This window comes from Staurois parvus, unplaced genomic scaffold, assembly GCF_062004578.1.
Source record: "Staurois parvus isolate SC_StPar_1 unplaced genomic scaffold, SC_StPar_1.0 ptg001134l, whole genome shotgun sequence".
Lineage (NCBI taxonomy): Eukaryota > Metazoa > Chordata > Amphibia > Anura > Ranidae > Staurois > Staurois parvus.
In genome coordinates, this window is record NW_028318930.1 from 1,520,995 (window position 1) to 1,534,887 (window position 13,893).

A 13,893-nucleotide genomic window follows, 5' to 3' on the forward strand; every position below is an offset into this window, starting at 1 on the left:
TATGTGTCCCTGCAAGCTAGAGTGTCCAGGGGTGGAAATACAGGAGTTAGACAAAAAAATGGAAACACTACATGATTTGCAGGTGTGAAACTGACAACATGTTTTGCGTTGAAAGCGAAAGTGATATAACATTCTTTTGCTTTCGCTGTGTGATGAGACACATGGCTAAGAGTTGGGAAGCCTCATTTTCGTCATTCACTGCTAGTAATATAGAGTCATGTCAGAGTTTACTGAGCTTTTAAGAGGGCAAATTGCTGGTGCCTGCTTAGCTGGTGCCTCTGTGACTTGAAGTTGCCAATTCACTTGTCGCCAGATACAGTATGAAAGGTATATACAGTTTCCAGGAAAATGTCAACTGATAAGCATAAGCGCGGTCGAGATGGCAAACGGACTGAAAGAGACAAAAGGACATTGTGCGCTGGAATAAGAAAACAACTGCTGCAAAAGTGACTGCAAAGCTCAATCTCAGTCCAGTGAATACTGAGATTGAGCTCTGCAGTTACTTTTGCAGCAGTTCTTTTTGTTCTCTTTTTTTCTGTGGTTACCTATGAGAGTGAAAACAAAAATCTCCCCTATGTGAACCACACAGTAGCTTTTCTGCCTTGCTCTATGGTACATGGTTAAAGTTCCAGTGAGGATGTTATCAGGATAGAGTCCCCTATGTTTGTATGTGTTTCCTCCAACACACACATGATGGGAGGAAACCCCTTCCCACCCACCTAATGCTTCATCCATGTGATGTGTGTCCACGCGTTGGCTTGTGCACTGCAGAACTATGGTCAGAGAAACCGATCAAGCAGGCAGCAGCAGCCAGCCTTCCCAAGACACAGCTTTTTTGGGGCCCCTCCACAGTGGCGGAACTACCAGGGCCGCAAAGGTCACACCTGCGACCAGGCCCTGGCATTCCACTACTGTGGGGGGGCCCCAAGATAGCTGTGTGTCTGGGGAAGTCTGGCTGCTGCTGCCCGCTGCCTGCTTGATCCGTTTCTCTGGGTTTGACCAGCTGTCCCAGGCTAACCCCTGTGCTGAGGAAGAGGAAGTCAAAGCTGGATTACCCTCGGCTCCGGGACTGCTATGGCAATAGTTCTGCAGTGCACAATACAAGGGGTGGACACCCGGCACAGGGATGAAGCAGGGGCCCTGAAGGACCTGCTAAGGTGAGGGCAGCATGGAGGGAGGGGTCCAGGGGCGGACTGACAACTCATGGGGCCCCCGGGCAATAGGGGATCATGGGGCCCCTTTGTCCTTGCCCAAACTCAAAAAAGCCTATGAAAAAGGTACCAGGGGCATCTCATGGGGCCCCCTACTGACCCCGGGCCCTCGGGCAGTGCCCGAGTTTCCAAATGGTCAGTCCGCCCCTGGAGGGGGCAAACTTGGATTGTCTGTGCAGGGGGCACTGCCTCCTGCCTGCCAGGGACTTGTTGCTATCTAAGACAAGGAAGGGTGTCATCCTGCCTGCTGAGCCAGGACATGTACAGGGCTCATCCTATCCTGGTGACACTGGCCCGCAGGGTGTCATAGAACAGGCAGGGACAGCACAAAGCCACAGGACCAGGCAACAAGCATTGCAGAGGAGGGCAAATTGTTGCCATAGTGTGTGCATGACAGAGTTAATTGGGTGCACAGTGTCCCCATGTCATTTATTAATTAGTGTCACCATGCCATAAATAAATTGAATGAAAGTGTGGTGTCATTTACTGATTAGGATCATGGTGTCACTGTGGTATTTATTGATTAGGAACATGGTGTCCCCATCTCATTAATTGATTAGGATCATGGTGCCCCCCCCCCCCCTGTCATTTCTTGATTGGGATTGTGGTGCCCCATGTGATTTATTGATTGGAATCATGGTGTCCCCATGTCATTTATTGATTGGAATCATGGTGTCCCTATGTGATTTTATTGATTAGAAATTCTGGTGTCCCCATGCTATTTATTGATTGGGATTGTGATGTCCCCATGTAATTTATTGATTGGGTTTGTGGTGTCCCTATGTAATTTATTGATTAGAATCGTGGTGTTCCCTTGTCATTTACTGATTGGGATCATGGTGTTCCTATGTCATTTATTGTTTAGAATTGTGGTGTCCCCATGTTATTTATTTATAAGGATCATTTTATTAGGTACACCTGTTTAATAGATTGGTAACACAAATTGCTAATCAGCGAATCACATGGCAGTAGCTCAATGCATTTACGCATCTAGATGTGGTGAATACAACTTGCTGAAGTTCAAACCGAGCATCAGAATGGGGAAGAAAGGGGATTTAAGTGACTTTGAAAATGGCATGTTTTTTGGTGCCAGACGGGCTGGTCTGAGCAGGGGCGGACTGACCCCTTCAGCACTCGGGCACTGCCCGAGGTCCCGGGGTCAGTAGGGGGCCCCATAAAATGCCCCTGGTATTTTTTATAGGCTTTTTTGGGTGTGTTTTGAGTGTGGGCAAGGACACAGGGGCCCCATGATTCCCTATTGCCCGGGGGCCCCATGAGTTGTCAGTCCGCCCCTGGGTCTGAGTGTTTTAAAAACTGCTGATCTGCTGGGATTTTCAAGCACAACCATTTCTAGGCCTTGTTGATGTCAGAAGAGAATGGGCAGACTGGTTTGAGATGACGGAAAGGCAACAGTAACTCAAATAAGCACTCGTTACAACCAAGGTATGCAGAATACCATCTCTTAACGCACAACACGTTCAACCTTGAAGCAGATGGGCTACAGTAGCAGAAAACCACACACCGGGTGCCATTTCTGTCAGCTAAGAAAAGGAAATGAAGACTGCAATTTGCACAGGCTCACCAAAATTGGACAACAGAAGATTGGAAAAACATTGCCTGGTCTGATGAGTCTCAATTTCAGTTGAAATATTCAGATGGTATAGTCAGAATTTGGCGTAAACAACATGAAAGCATGGATCCATCCTGCCTTGTATCAATGGTAGTGGGGGATATTTTCTTGGCACACTTTTGGCCCTTTAGTATCAATTAAGCATTGTTTAAACACCACGGCCTCCCTGAGTATTGTTGCTGACCATGTCCATCCCTTTATGACTACAGTGCACCCACCTTCTGATGGCTGCTTCCAGTAGGATAAAGCACCATGTCACAAAGCTCAAATCATATTTATTTAATACAGGTACTTATATAGCGCTGTTAATTTACGCAGTGCTTTACATATATATTGTATATTCACATCAGTCCCTAACCCTCAAGGGGCTTACAATCTAAAGTCCCTAACCTACATTCATACACATACTAGGGCCAATTTAGACAGGATCCAATTAACCTACCAGCATGTCTTTGGAGTGTGGGAGGAAACTGGAGTACCCGGAGAAAACCCATGAAGGCACAGGGAGAACATGCCAACTCAAGGCAGGTGGTGCCGTAGTTGGAATTTGAATCACTGACCCTAGTACTGCCAGGTGGAAGTGCTAATCATTTAGCCTCTGTTAATCATACATATAAATAGTGTAGCGCTCATACCAAATAATGAATACTAAAAAATATGACAAATACATGCAATGTGGCTCTTCACTGAAATATAAATAATATAAAATGAAAAATATGACGAAATTCATACAATGTAACTCTTCATTAAAATGGTGTAAAACATATATAGTGTCAGACCTGAAATAAATATCTGTGCCCCTCACTGAAAAAACATGCTCACACACCAAATTAATACAATATAAAATATGTGCCTTTCACTTGAAAAAAAACGTGCACACACACTTAATATATTAAATATTTAACCATATATCAAAAAAAAACCCTATCAAACAAGGGGCTAAACATAAAGTGCTAAAGAGCAAAAAAGTGTCCACTCTTCAAAAAATGATCACAGCAATGTCCGTTTAGTGATGAATACAATCATGCAATGTGCAGTGGTATTTAACAATTCCGTGATTGTGCCAAACACTCTTCTTCTATTTGCGGCTAAATTGCCTCCTCACCTCCTCCCAGTGACCCCTAGGGGCCAACACGCTTGCAGGATCACCCTGGATTCTTAAACCATATGGGCCAGCAGCTTTCTTCCTTCAATGGATCTCCTTATGGGGCTCCTATTGCCCCTGATCAGCCCAGATGTCTCTAGAGGACAGTGGCTCACCAGCCCAGTGAGCCAAGAAAAAGAGACCCTCTAAGTGTAGTATTAATGTAAATACGACTCCTTTATTATAAAGTAAGGAATTACACTCACATAATTAGCAGTTCTCCCTCCTCACCGATGTGTGGGTATACTGCATGTGTGTGGGACTTCCTGGGTGTACCAAGATAGCGTCGCACGCCGGAAGTGCGTCACCGCGCACCGGAAACTGCGTACTCGTGTACCTACGCGTTACGTCACTGTCTACTCGTGACTTCCTCGGACCCCGACAGTGACGTAACGCGAGCAACTGCATGATGCTATCATATCAATATGGACCAAAATCTCTGAGGAATGTTTCCAACACATTGTTGCATCTGTGCCATGAAGAATGAAGGCAGTTCTGAAGGCAAAAGGGAGTCCAACCAGTACCTAATAAAGTGGTACCTTAGGTACCGAAGGAGTACCTAATGAAGCGGCACCCTAGGCACCTAAGGTGTACCTAATAAAGTGGCACCCTAGGCACCTAAGGTGTAGCTAATGAAGCGGCACCCTAGGCACCTAAGGTGTACCTAATGAAGCGGCACCCTAGGCACCTAAGGTGTAGCTAATGAAGCGGCACCCTAGGCACCTAAGGTGTAGCTACTGAAGCGGTACCCTAGGAACCTAAGGTGTAGCTAATGAAGCGGGACCCTAGGCACCTAAGGTGTAGCTAATGAAGCGGCACCCTAGGCACCTAAGGTGTAGCTACTGAAGCGGCGCCCTAGGCACCCAAGGTGTAGCTACTGAAGCGGCGCCCTAGGAACCTAAAGTGTAGCTACTGAAGCGGCGCCCTAGGAACCTAAGGTGTAGCTAATGAAGCGGCGCCCTAGGAATCTAACGTGTAGCTAATGAAGCGGCGCCCTAGGAACCTAACGTGTAGCTAATGAAGCGGCGCCCTAGACACCTAACGTGTAGCTAATGAAGCGGCGCCCTTGGCACCCAAGGTGTAGCTAATGAAGCGGCGCCCTAGGCACCCAAGGTGTAGCTAATGAAGCGGCGCCCTAGGCACCCAAGGTGTAGCTAATGAAGCGGCGCCCTAGGCACCCAAGGTGTACCTAATGAAGCGGCGCCATAGGCACCCAAGGTGTAGCTAATGAAGCGGCGCCCTAGGCACCCAAGGTGTAGCTAATGAAGCGACGCCCTAGGCACCCAAGGTGTAGCTAATGAAGCGGCGCCCTAGGCACCCAAGGTGTAGCTAATGAAGCGGCGCCCTAGGCACCCAAGGTGTACCTAATGAAGCGGCGCCCTAGGCACCCAAGGTGTAGCTAATGAAACGGCGCCCTAGGCACCCAAGGTGTACCTAATGAAGCGGGGCCCTAGGCACCCAAGGTGTACCTAATGAAGCGGCGCCATAGGCACCCAAGGTGTAGCTAATGAAGCGGCGCCCTAGGCACCCAAGGTGTACCTAATGAAGCGGCGTCCTAGGCACCCAAGGTGTAGCTAATGAAGCGGCGCCCTAGGCACCCAAGGTGTACCTAATGAAGCGGCGCCCTAGGCACCCAAGGTGTAGCTAATGAAGCGGCGCCCTAGGCACCCAAGGTGTAGCTAATGAAGCGGCGCCCTAGGCACCCAAGGTGTAGCTAATGAAGCGGCGCCCTAGGCACCCAAGGTGTAGCTAATGAAGCGGCGCCCTAGGCACCTAAGGTGAACCTAATGAAGTGGTTGGTGATTCTCCATCTTTACCATAGAACTGAGAAAGCTGAATGTAGAAGCTGATTGGTTACTATATGCAGGTGCTCCAGTATTAGTATGTAAATAGTTGCTATATAAATCCGGAAAACAAAGAATCGGTAACACTATAGACTTTCCATTGCCATCACAGCACTTCCACTTCAAGCTGAGCCATGCCATGTGAGCACAGCACAAGAGTCCCCTCAGCCTTGGACAGAGACGTCAGCAGGCAAAGGAAATGATTAAAACTTCCACATCGCAACCAATCAGGTTTAGTCTTTAGCTTGGTCAGTTATGCTGTGTAAATAAAATCTAGAAGCGGATTGGTCGCCGTGTAGTTTTGATGTATGTGTGAAGAAGTGAACTTGGCACCACCCAGCGGTCGGCAGGGAGGAGCCTCCACGTCTAAAGGGGTGCCGGGGATGCCTGATCTCGGCTCCCAGCAGTCTCCCACATCGGCTGCCTCTCTCCCTGACTAGTTGTGTGCAGTTGGTGTCGCGGGTCAGCGGGGTCACCCATGGTCATTAGTGGGGTGGCCAGGCGCTGTGGGGTGACCTGTGTCTAGGCTGGCCCCTCCCAGTCGGCTCGTCCCAGCAGCCACCACCACCCCCCCGTCCATGCTCGGAGCATTGTGAGGCTGGGACTGGGAGCTGCCTTGTGTTTCCATTCGGGCGGTGATCCCCGCACACCATGGCACGCCGAGGAGCCCGCAGACTGCCCTCCCCCGGTGCCCTGGCTTGGCTGCTCCTGTGCAGGCTGTATGGTGAGTTGTATATTGGGGGGAGGGGGCGGGGTTGGTGTGTGGAGGGGAGAGGGGGACCCCCAGTCTATACTGTTACTTGTCTTCCCCAACTTTCTCTAGCCGCACCCTGAGGAGCCCGGTGATCCTCCACCATGGAGGACCGTTACTTGTCCGCTCAGGGCTCTCCTATGGCAGGAAGTCCAGGACTTATTTAAAGGGCCACTTTAGCATTCCTTTACTAACAGTCACTGCTGCAGATGACTTTCTGATTGAGGGGGGTGGACCAGGACCCTTTCATTGCCATGGCAGCAGCACACTGCCCTTCCCTTCCCATCTTCTCATTAAACTTTGTGTAGGTCTCCTTTCTTCTCCCATTGTGTGAGATGGGGCCGATCCTCTCTTTCCAGGCGGATTTTTGCATGGGCCTCTGTCCCAGGGACCGGCCACCTTGTACCGTGTGTGACCCAGGGGAGCGTACTTTGTGCTGATGTCATTAGGAGGTGGTTAACTTGTGTCAGAGTCAGCCTGGATCACCACGACGTGTGACAATAGGGATTAACCTTCGCCTCCGCGTTGGTTACCACCTGTGCCTGCACAGGCATTGTCAAGGTTTCCCCTTTTATTTTGGTCACGGAAAATGAAATGCAGGGAAGGGATTTGTGAGGCTGCAGGGAAAGGAGCAGCTCATTGTTGAAGGATCTCCAATGACAGGAGGTGGGTTTCCATCAGTACGGAGAAATGCCCCCAGTCACACGGTAGCTTGTCTCCTTTACCCAATTTGGTTATCGCTCTCTTTTTTCCGGATCAATGGAGAGGCATGAAAAAACCCCTTTTGTTTGATTGGGAAAAGTAGCCGTCCTGTATGGTATTGATCGTTAGGCTTTGTGTTTTGTAATGGATGGTTTGGCAAAGTCAGTTGAGCTGATTGAATAAAATAGTGTGATAAGAATATGTACATTGTAAAAACCATTAACAACTGAGCCGATCGCTTTTCTTTGATTGGCAATAGGCAGAACTCCAGCTAAACTGATAAACACAACTTAAAGGAGAAGTACAGCTAAAGCTCTTTTAGCTGTACTTCTGTAAATCACAGGACTGTAGTTCGTTCTGCACTCCTGTGACCCGTTTTTCAGCTGATGTCACTCAGCCGGTCTAGGCTGGGGGAAGATCCCGACTTTAAAGTTGGGATCCACCCCAGAGTCTGGAATGGCACAAGGCTCAGCCTCTCAGTGATCTGCTGAGAGCCTGAGCCAGCCACTCCTTCTCCCTCCACAGCCCAGCGCTTCAGTTGGCATGGGGGGGTAGAGCAGACAGCGGTGACTGACAGTCACTGCTCACAGCGGCAGTCAGAACTCAGCAATCTGTGGTCATGTAATCGCTGAGTTCTCACCCTTAGAGCCGGCAGAGGACAGATGCAGCATCAGACTGATGCTACATCCACATAGGCAAGTATAGTTTGGCAATACAAAATTATTCCATACTTCTCTTGTAAAGTGTGTGTATAGCCAAACTTAGTTTTGGATAGAGTAGAAAAGGGTTAAAAATGAATTCTAGATATGACAATTGTTGCATAGGTACATTGGGCCAACTTGGACTAATCTAACGCAACCCATAGATGATTCCATTTTTTTTTCATTCCACCAGTAGGTAGAACGAAAAGGAAAAAAAAAAAAAAACTGACTCGATTTGCCCATCCTCCTCCCCACTGAGCTATTGTATTCTGACAGAGGGGAGAGTTCCCCGCTGTCAGAATACACTGATCTGCATTGCTGGCTATAGCCTGTCACACTGATCAAGCATCATTTATCTGACAGGCAGGGTGTACAAAAGTCCATCAGTAGTTCGACTTCTGTACAACCACTGTTCCCATTCATGGATCAAAATTCATCCAGTCTCTGCTGTACAAGCCAAATTTTGTTCCATGCGTGACCAGAATAAAAGTGTGGGAATTTAAAAAAAAAAAAAAAAAACATTCATACTTGCCTAGGTTGCTGCAGCATTAAAATGATGCTGCATCTGTCTTCCATTGCCTCTACACCAAGAACTGAGCGATCAAAGACCCCTGATAGCTCAGTTCTCGGTTCTCAGTGAGCAGAGAGGCAGTGACTGTCAGTTACCAGATCTCTGCTCTTCCCCTTCCAGTGCTCACTGGAGTGCTGGGCTGTAGAGGAGGTGGGAGCAGATGGCTCAGGCTTTCAGTGGTGCAGTGAAAGGCTGAGCCAGCTGTCGATCAGGCATCTGGGTGGATTCCGACATTATTGTTGGGTTCACTGCAGAGTCTGGGCCAGCTCTGTGACATCAACTGACAGCGGACTTTAGCCTGCTGAATCTGGGTCACGGTAGTGAAGAATGAAGTGAAGTGCACTGCTATGACCTACAGAAGTAGGGCCAAAAGAGCTTTGACCATACTTCTCCTTTAAATATAGAAGTGTCAAAGTTGGCCAATCCTCTCGGAAGCTGGAAATAACTGTAGTAGGTACTTCTACTTCAGTCATCACCACTAGATTCCGAGTCCTCTGCCAAGCGGCTGTCCTGCTGCTTAGTGAGCACAAAAGGTCTCTCACACAGCATGGGCGCCATTCCGGAAACACCTTACCTTTTCTAATTGAGTACAAAGTGTTCTCTGATTGGACAAGGTGGAGATGGTGATGTCATCACCTTGTCTCTCCACCTCATTCAATCACAGAATGCTTTGCATTCATTGAGATAAGGCAAAGTGTTCCTTGAATGGTGTCTATGCTGAGCAGACAACCTCCTGTGTTCACAATACGGCAGGGCAGCAACTCCGCATGATATTAGGAGATCCCACAGGTATGGCACAAACACACCTAACCTGGCCATACACATTAGTTTTTTTGGGTTTTTTTGCTGACTGAAGAAAAAAAAAAAAAAACAGATTCCTCCATCCTCACAAACTGGGTCAAATTTTCTAAGGATTTTTTGCCTGTTGGTACAAGGTAGATCAATGTAACTATGCAAAATAGTCTGTCTCTAAGGCTAGGTTCACACTACTGCAGGTGCAGGACTGCGTGTAAAATACATGCGTTCCTGCCCCCGCAGCCAGAACACGCTGCTCTTTAGCAGATGCGTGGGAGTGCCATTAAGAATTAATGGCACCCCAGGCTTTGGAAAATGTGGCTCTTTTTTGGGTGCATGAAACCACATGACGCCAAAGCACCATGCGGCTATGTTTTCAAAAAAGGGTCAAGGACTTTTTCCCTGCTGAAAATGCAGGTGCAGCTGCTGTGTGCACGTAGACTCAAGCCACACCACTGCTATAGTGTGAACTTTGCCTAAACATCAACTTTAAAACCCCTGCAAGGTTCGTTTTTTTGCCGGAGACATTTCCCTTCACTTGCTTTCCTATAGACACAAACAGAAGTAAGAGGTTATTTCCCAAAGTGAGGGGAATTCCCTTCCTGAAAAGTTGTCCCTGGAGTGGGTGTCCCCATTGGAACATTTCCTCTTTCCCCACTCTTTTCTGTCACAACTGTGTCCAAATTGTTCCCGTGCCAATACAAATTGTCTACCCAGTCTCATGAGCTCCTGATTAAAACTACAAGTGGTTGTGCTGGCATAGTCGACTGTTGTCACTATGTGGAAGCTGGACCTGAGCAATGATGTGCATCCTGTTAGACTGAATGCATGTAGACAGAAATTGGTTGCAAGAGGCTGGAGGAGATCAAAAGAACTGAGATTCGAAAAAAAGGCATGAAGGCCCCATTCACATAAAGTGATTTTCCAAATCACAACAGAACGCATAATACGTGTTTTGAGTGCCATTATTCTTAATGGCACCCCAAATGCAGTGCTGTTTTGCTGCAATTGGCAGAAAAAGGAGCAGGGACTTTTTGGTGAACAAACTCGCATAGGGCAGCCCAATTAAGTGAATTAGCTGCCCTATGTGTGACATGCGTTTCCACGTGTAAGTCGCGCATTTAAAAATCACAAGTGGGAATGGGGCCGAATAGTATTTTATGGGAAAATGTCAGTTGTTTATGATGCACTGATTTAGCAAACTAAATGCTGTCCGGTGAGGCTGAACTCACAGCTTTGTGATTTTCCATTGAAATCAATGCAAATGCATCTCATCGTACATATTAGGATGCTTATTTAATGCAATTTATGTATATTATGGGATGGTTTTACATCCAATACAAAGTGCATTGCAACACACATTGACATGCGTTTGGGTGAGCTTCCATTGATCCCAATGAAAAATGCAGCAGGGGAAAAAAACTGTATAGGTGTAGGTCTACTACACCTGCCAAAGGATTATTTTAGTTCTGTTCAGCTTGTCTTGGTATTTACACACCTAACACACCTGCCAAGCACATTGGCATGCAAGTGGCAATCCATTTTCTTGGTTCAGTTTTGCGGGTCCCCGTGTTACCACTCTGTCCCTCGCATGCTCATTGGTTGGTGAACTATCATCGCACTGCTGATTCGTTGTCAAAATTCTAAATTACAATGCTGGCTAAACAGAATTGCAACAGTTTGACAGGCGGAACTGTTCACATTTGTGTATATCATCTATGTATTTAGATGTCTGTCTAGTGCTCTACTTTAAAGCCCAGCTCCAGGCAAATAAAAAAAATGATCCCTATAGAATGTTTTCTTTTTTTTCTAGGAGAGAGGAGAAATTTGTATTATGCATTCTAGATGGCCCTGCACTCGGATTGTGAGTGTGTTGGGAATTCTTGTTTTGCTTGTTCACGAGACTATGGGCCTATTCACACTTATCTGTTTTGGCAGGTGCATCTTCCTTTAAAATCTATGGAAACCCATCAAACGCGTAGCTATTGACACATTATTGTGTGGTCACTTGTGCTGACGCATGTCGACGTGTTTTGCTCCATTTTCATTCATTTCAATAGAAAACGCATAGGCAAAAGCGGACAAGTGAGTATGGGCCATGGGGAGCTGGTGTTGAGCATCATGTTAGAGGTAACCTTCAAGCAGAATATGACCCTATGTCTGCAGCTTACATACACTGGTCTGTAATTCACAAAATAGTATATACAGTTGTGACCAAAATTATTCAACCCCCACTGAAATTGAGTGTTTTGGCCAGTTTGACATTGCTTTTGATCATTCAGTCATCTTGCTTACATTTACATTAAAGAGGCACTTGTAGGTCAGACAAATATAACATAACAGTTATAATGAAATAACCACAAATGTCTTTTCTGTGCTCACAGCATTATCAGTTTTATTCAACCCCCAAGTGACATTCAATCTTAGTACTTAGTACAGCATCCTTTTACAGTTATAACAGCTTTTAAACGTGAAGCATAGCTTGACACAAGTGTCTTGCAGCGATCTACGGGTATCTTCGCCCATTCTTCATGGGCAAAGGCCTCCAGTTCAGTCACATTCTTAGGCTTGCGCACTGCAACTGCTTTCTTTAAGTCCCACCAGAGGTTCTCAATCGGATTTAAGTCTGGTGACTGCGATGGCCACTCCAAAATGTTCCAGCCTTTCCTCTGCAACCATGCTCTAGTGGACTTGGAGGTATGCTTGGGATCATTGTCCTGTTGAAAGGTCCAACGTCTCCCAAGCCTCAGGTGTGTGACGGACTGCATCACGTTTCCATCCAATATCTCCTGGTACTGAAGAGAATTCATGGTACCTTGCACACGCTGAAGCTTCCCTGTACCTGCAGAAGCAAAACAGCCCCAAAGCATGATTGACCCTCCACCATGCTTCACAGTAGGCAAGGTGTTCTTTTCATCATAGGCCTTGTTCTTCCTCCTCCAAACATAGCGTTGATCCATGGGCCCAAACAGTTCTAATTTTGTTTCATCAGTCCACAGAACACTATCCCACAACTTTTGTGGTTTGTCCACATGGCTTTTGGCATACTGCAGTCGACTCTTCTTATTCTTTGGAGACAGCAAGGGGGTACGCCTGGGAGTTCTGGCACGGAGGCCTTCATTACGCAGTGTGCGTCTTATTGTCTGGGCTGAAACTTCTGTACCCACATCTGACAAATCTTTTCTCAGTTCCTCAGCAGTCACACGGGGACTTCTCTCCACTCTACGCTTCAGGTAGCGCACAGCAGTCGAAGTCAGCATCTTCTTTCTGCCACGACCAGGTAGCGTTTCAACAGTGCCCTTTGCCTTGAATTTGCGAATGATGCTTCCTAAGGTGTCTCTTGGTATGTTTAACATCTTTGCAATCTTCTTATAGCCATTGCCCTTCCTGTGAAGAGAAATCACCTCTTCTCTTGTCTTCCTGGACCATTCTCTTGCCTTCACCATGTTTGTAACCACACCAGTAAATGTCTAGAAGGAGCTGAGTATCACAGTCATTTTAAAGCTGCCTAATTGGTGCTTATTATGCTTGATTGCTGCTCGGTGACATCCACAGGTGTTTTCAATACCTGATGGAAAGCACCTGTATGAACCTCTGTTCTTCAGAGTGGTAGTCTTTAAGGGGTTGAATAATTGTGGCAATGAAGAAACCACATAAGAACCATTTACTACTGTATTACATAAACAATTGATGTCATTTTAGTTGCATTTGGGTAGTTACAACGTCCTTGTAGGATTTGATTCTGAATACAATTCCAAATGTACACTATAGTCCCTAAACCCCTTTACAGCATTGGGGGTTGAATAATTTTGGTCACAACTGTAGATGCAGCAAATATATACTCCTATCCTTGATTGTCCATGGGCTCCCATCCATCCCTCCATGGGCTCACATCCATCCCTGTGCACATGTAAACCCCCAGATGTGTGATGGCCATTGCACAGCCCTAGCCTGTCATTGATATGTACAGATGGCTGTATACAAACACCTGTAAATATAAGATTCTATTCATGTTGTACAGCCCCCAGTCTTGGTCAATCTAAACTTCATTGTGTAGTGAGCGTATAGTAAGATTTGTAACATGGATAGTGACCCTTAAGGCTACATTCACATTTGTGTAGTGCTACTGTAAATGGCACCCTAAACGTGGCACGTCGGAGGCTGTTTTGTGTGTAGAGAAGCTTACAGATAAAAAAAGTGCAAAGCTCAAAAAGATTGTTGATCTTCTCTGGCATATTTGTTATGTGTAGGGCTGCCCATTGATATCAATGAGAAAACTCATATCTGTACAACATATGGCATCGATTGATTTATTTTATTTATTTGAGGTACTTGTATAGCGCCATCAAATTACGCAGCGCTTTACATATATATTGTACATTCACATCAGTCCCTAACCCTTAAGGGGTGTACAATCTAAGGTCCCTAACTCACATTTATACACATACTAGGGCCAATTTAGACAGGATCCAATTAACCTACCAGCATGTCTTTAGAGTGTGGGAGGAAACCTGAGTACCCAGAGGAAACACAGGCACAGGGAG

The 13,893-nt window shown here is 46.6% G+C and overlaps 1 protein-coding gene across 3 annotated transcripts in view; it reads left to right on the forward strand.

Moving 5' to 3' along the window:
- Window positions 1-6,222: 6,222 nt before the first annotated feature.
- The window catches only part of NECTIN3 (nectin cell adhesion molecule 3), a 228,501-nt gene continuing 220,830 nt past the window's right edge, over window positions 6,223-13,893 (forward strand). For all 3 annotated transcript variants that reach the window (XM_089659174.1, XM_089659176.1, XM_089659175.1), the window contains exon 1: window positions 6,223-6,553. In XM_089659174.1, the coding sequence (XP_089515300.1) occupies window positions 6,481-6,553 (73 nt within the window). In that variant the 5' untranslated portion in view covers window positions 6,223-6,480. The remainder of the gene's footprint in view (window positions 6,554-13,893) is intronic.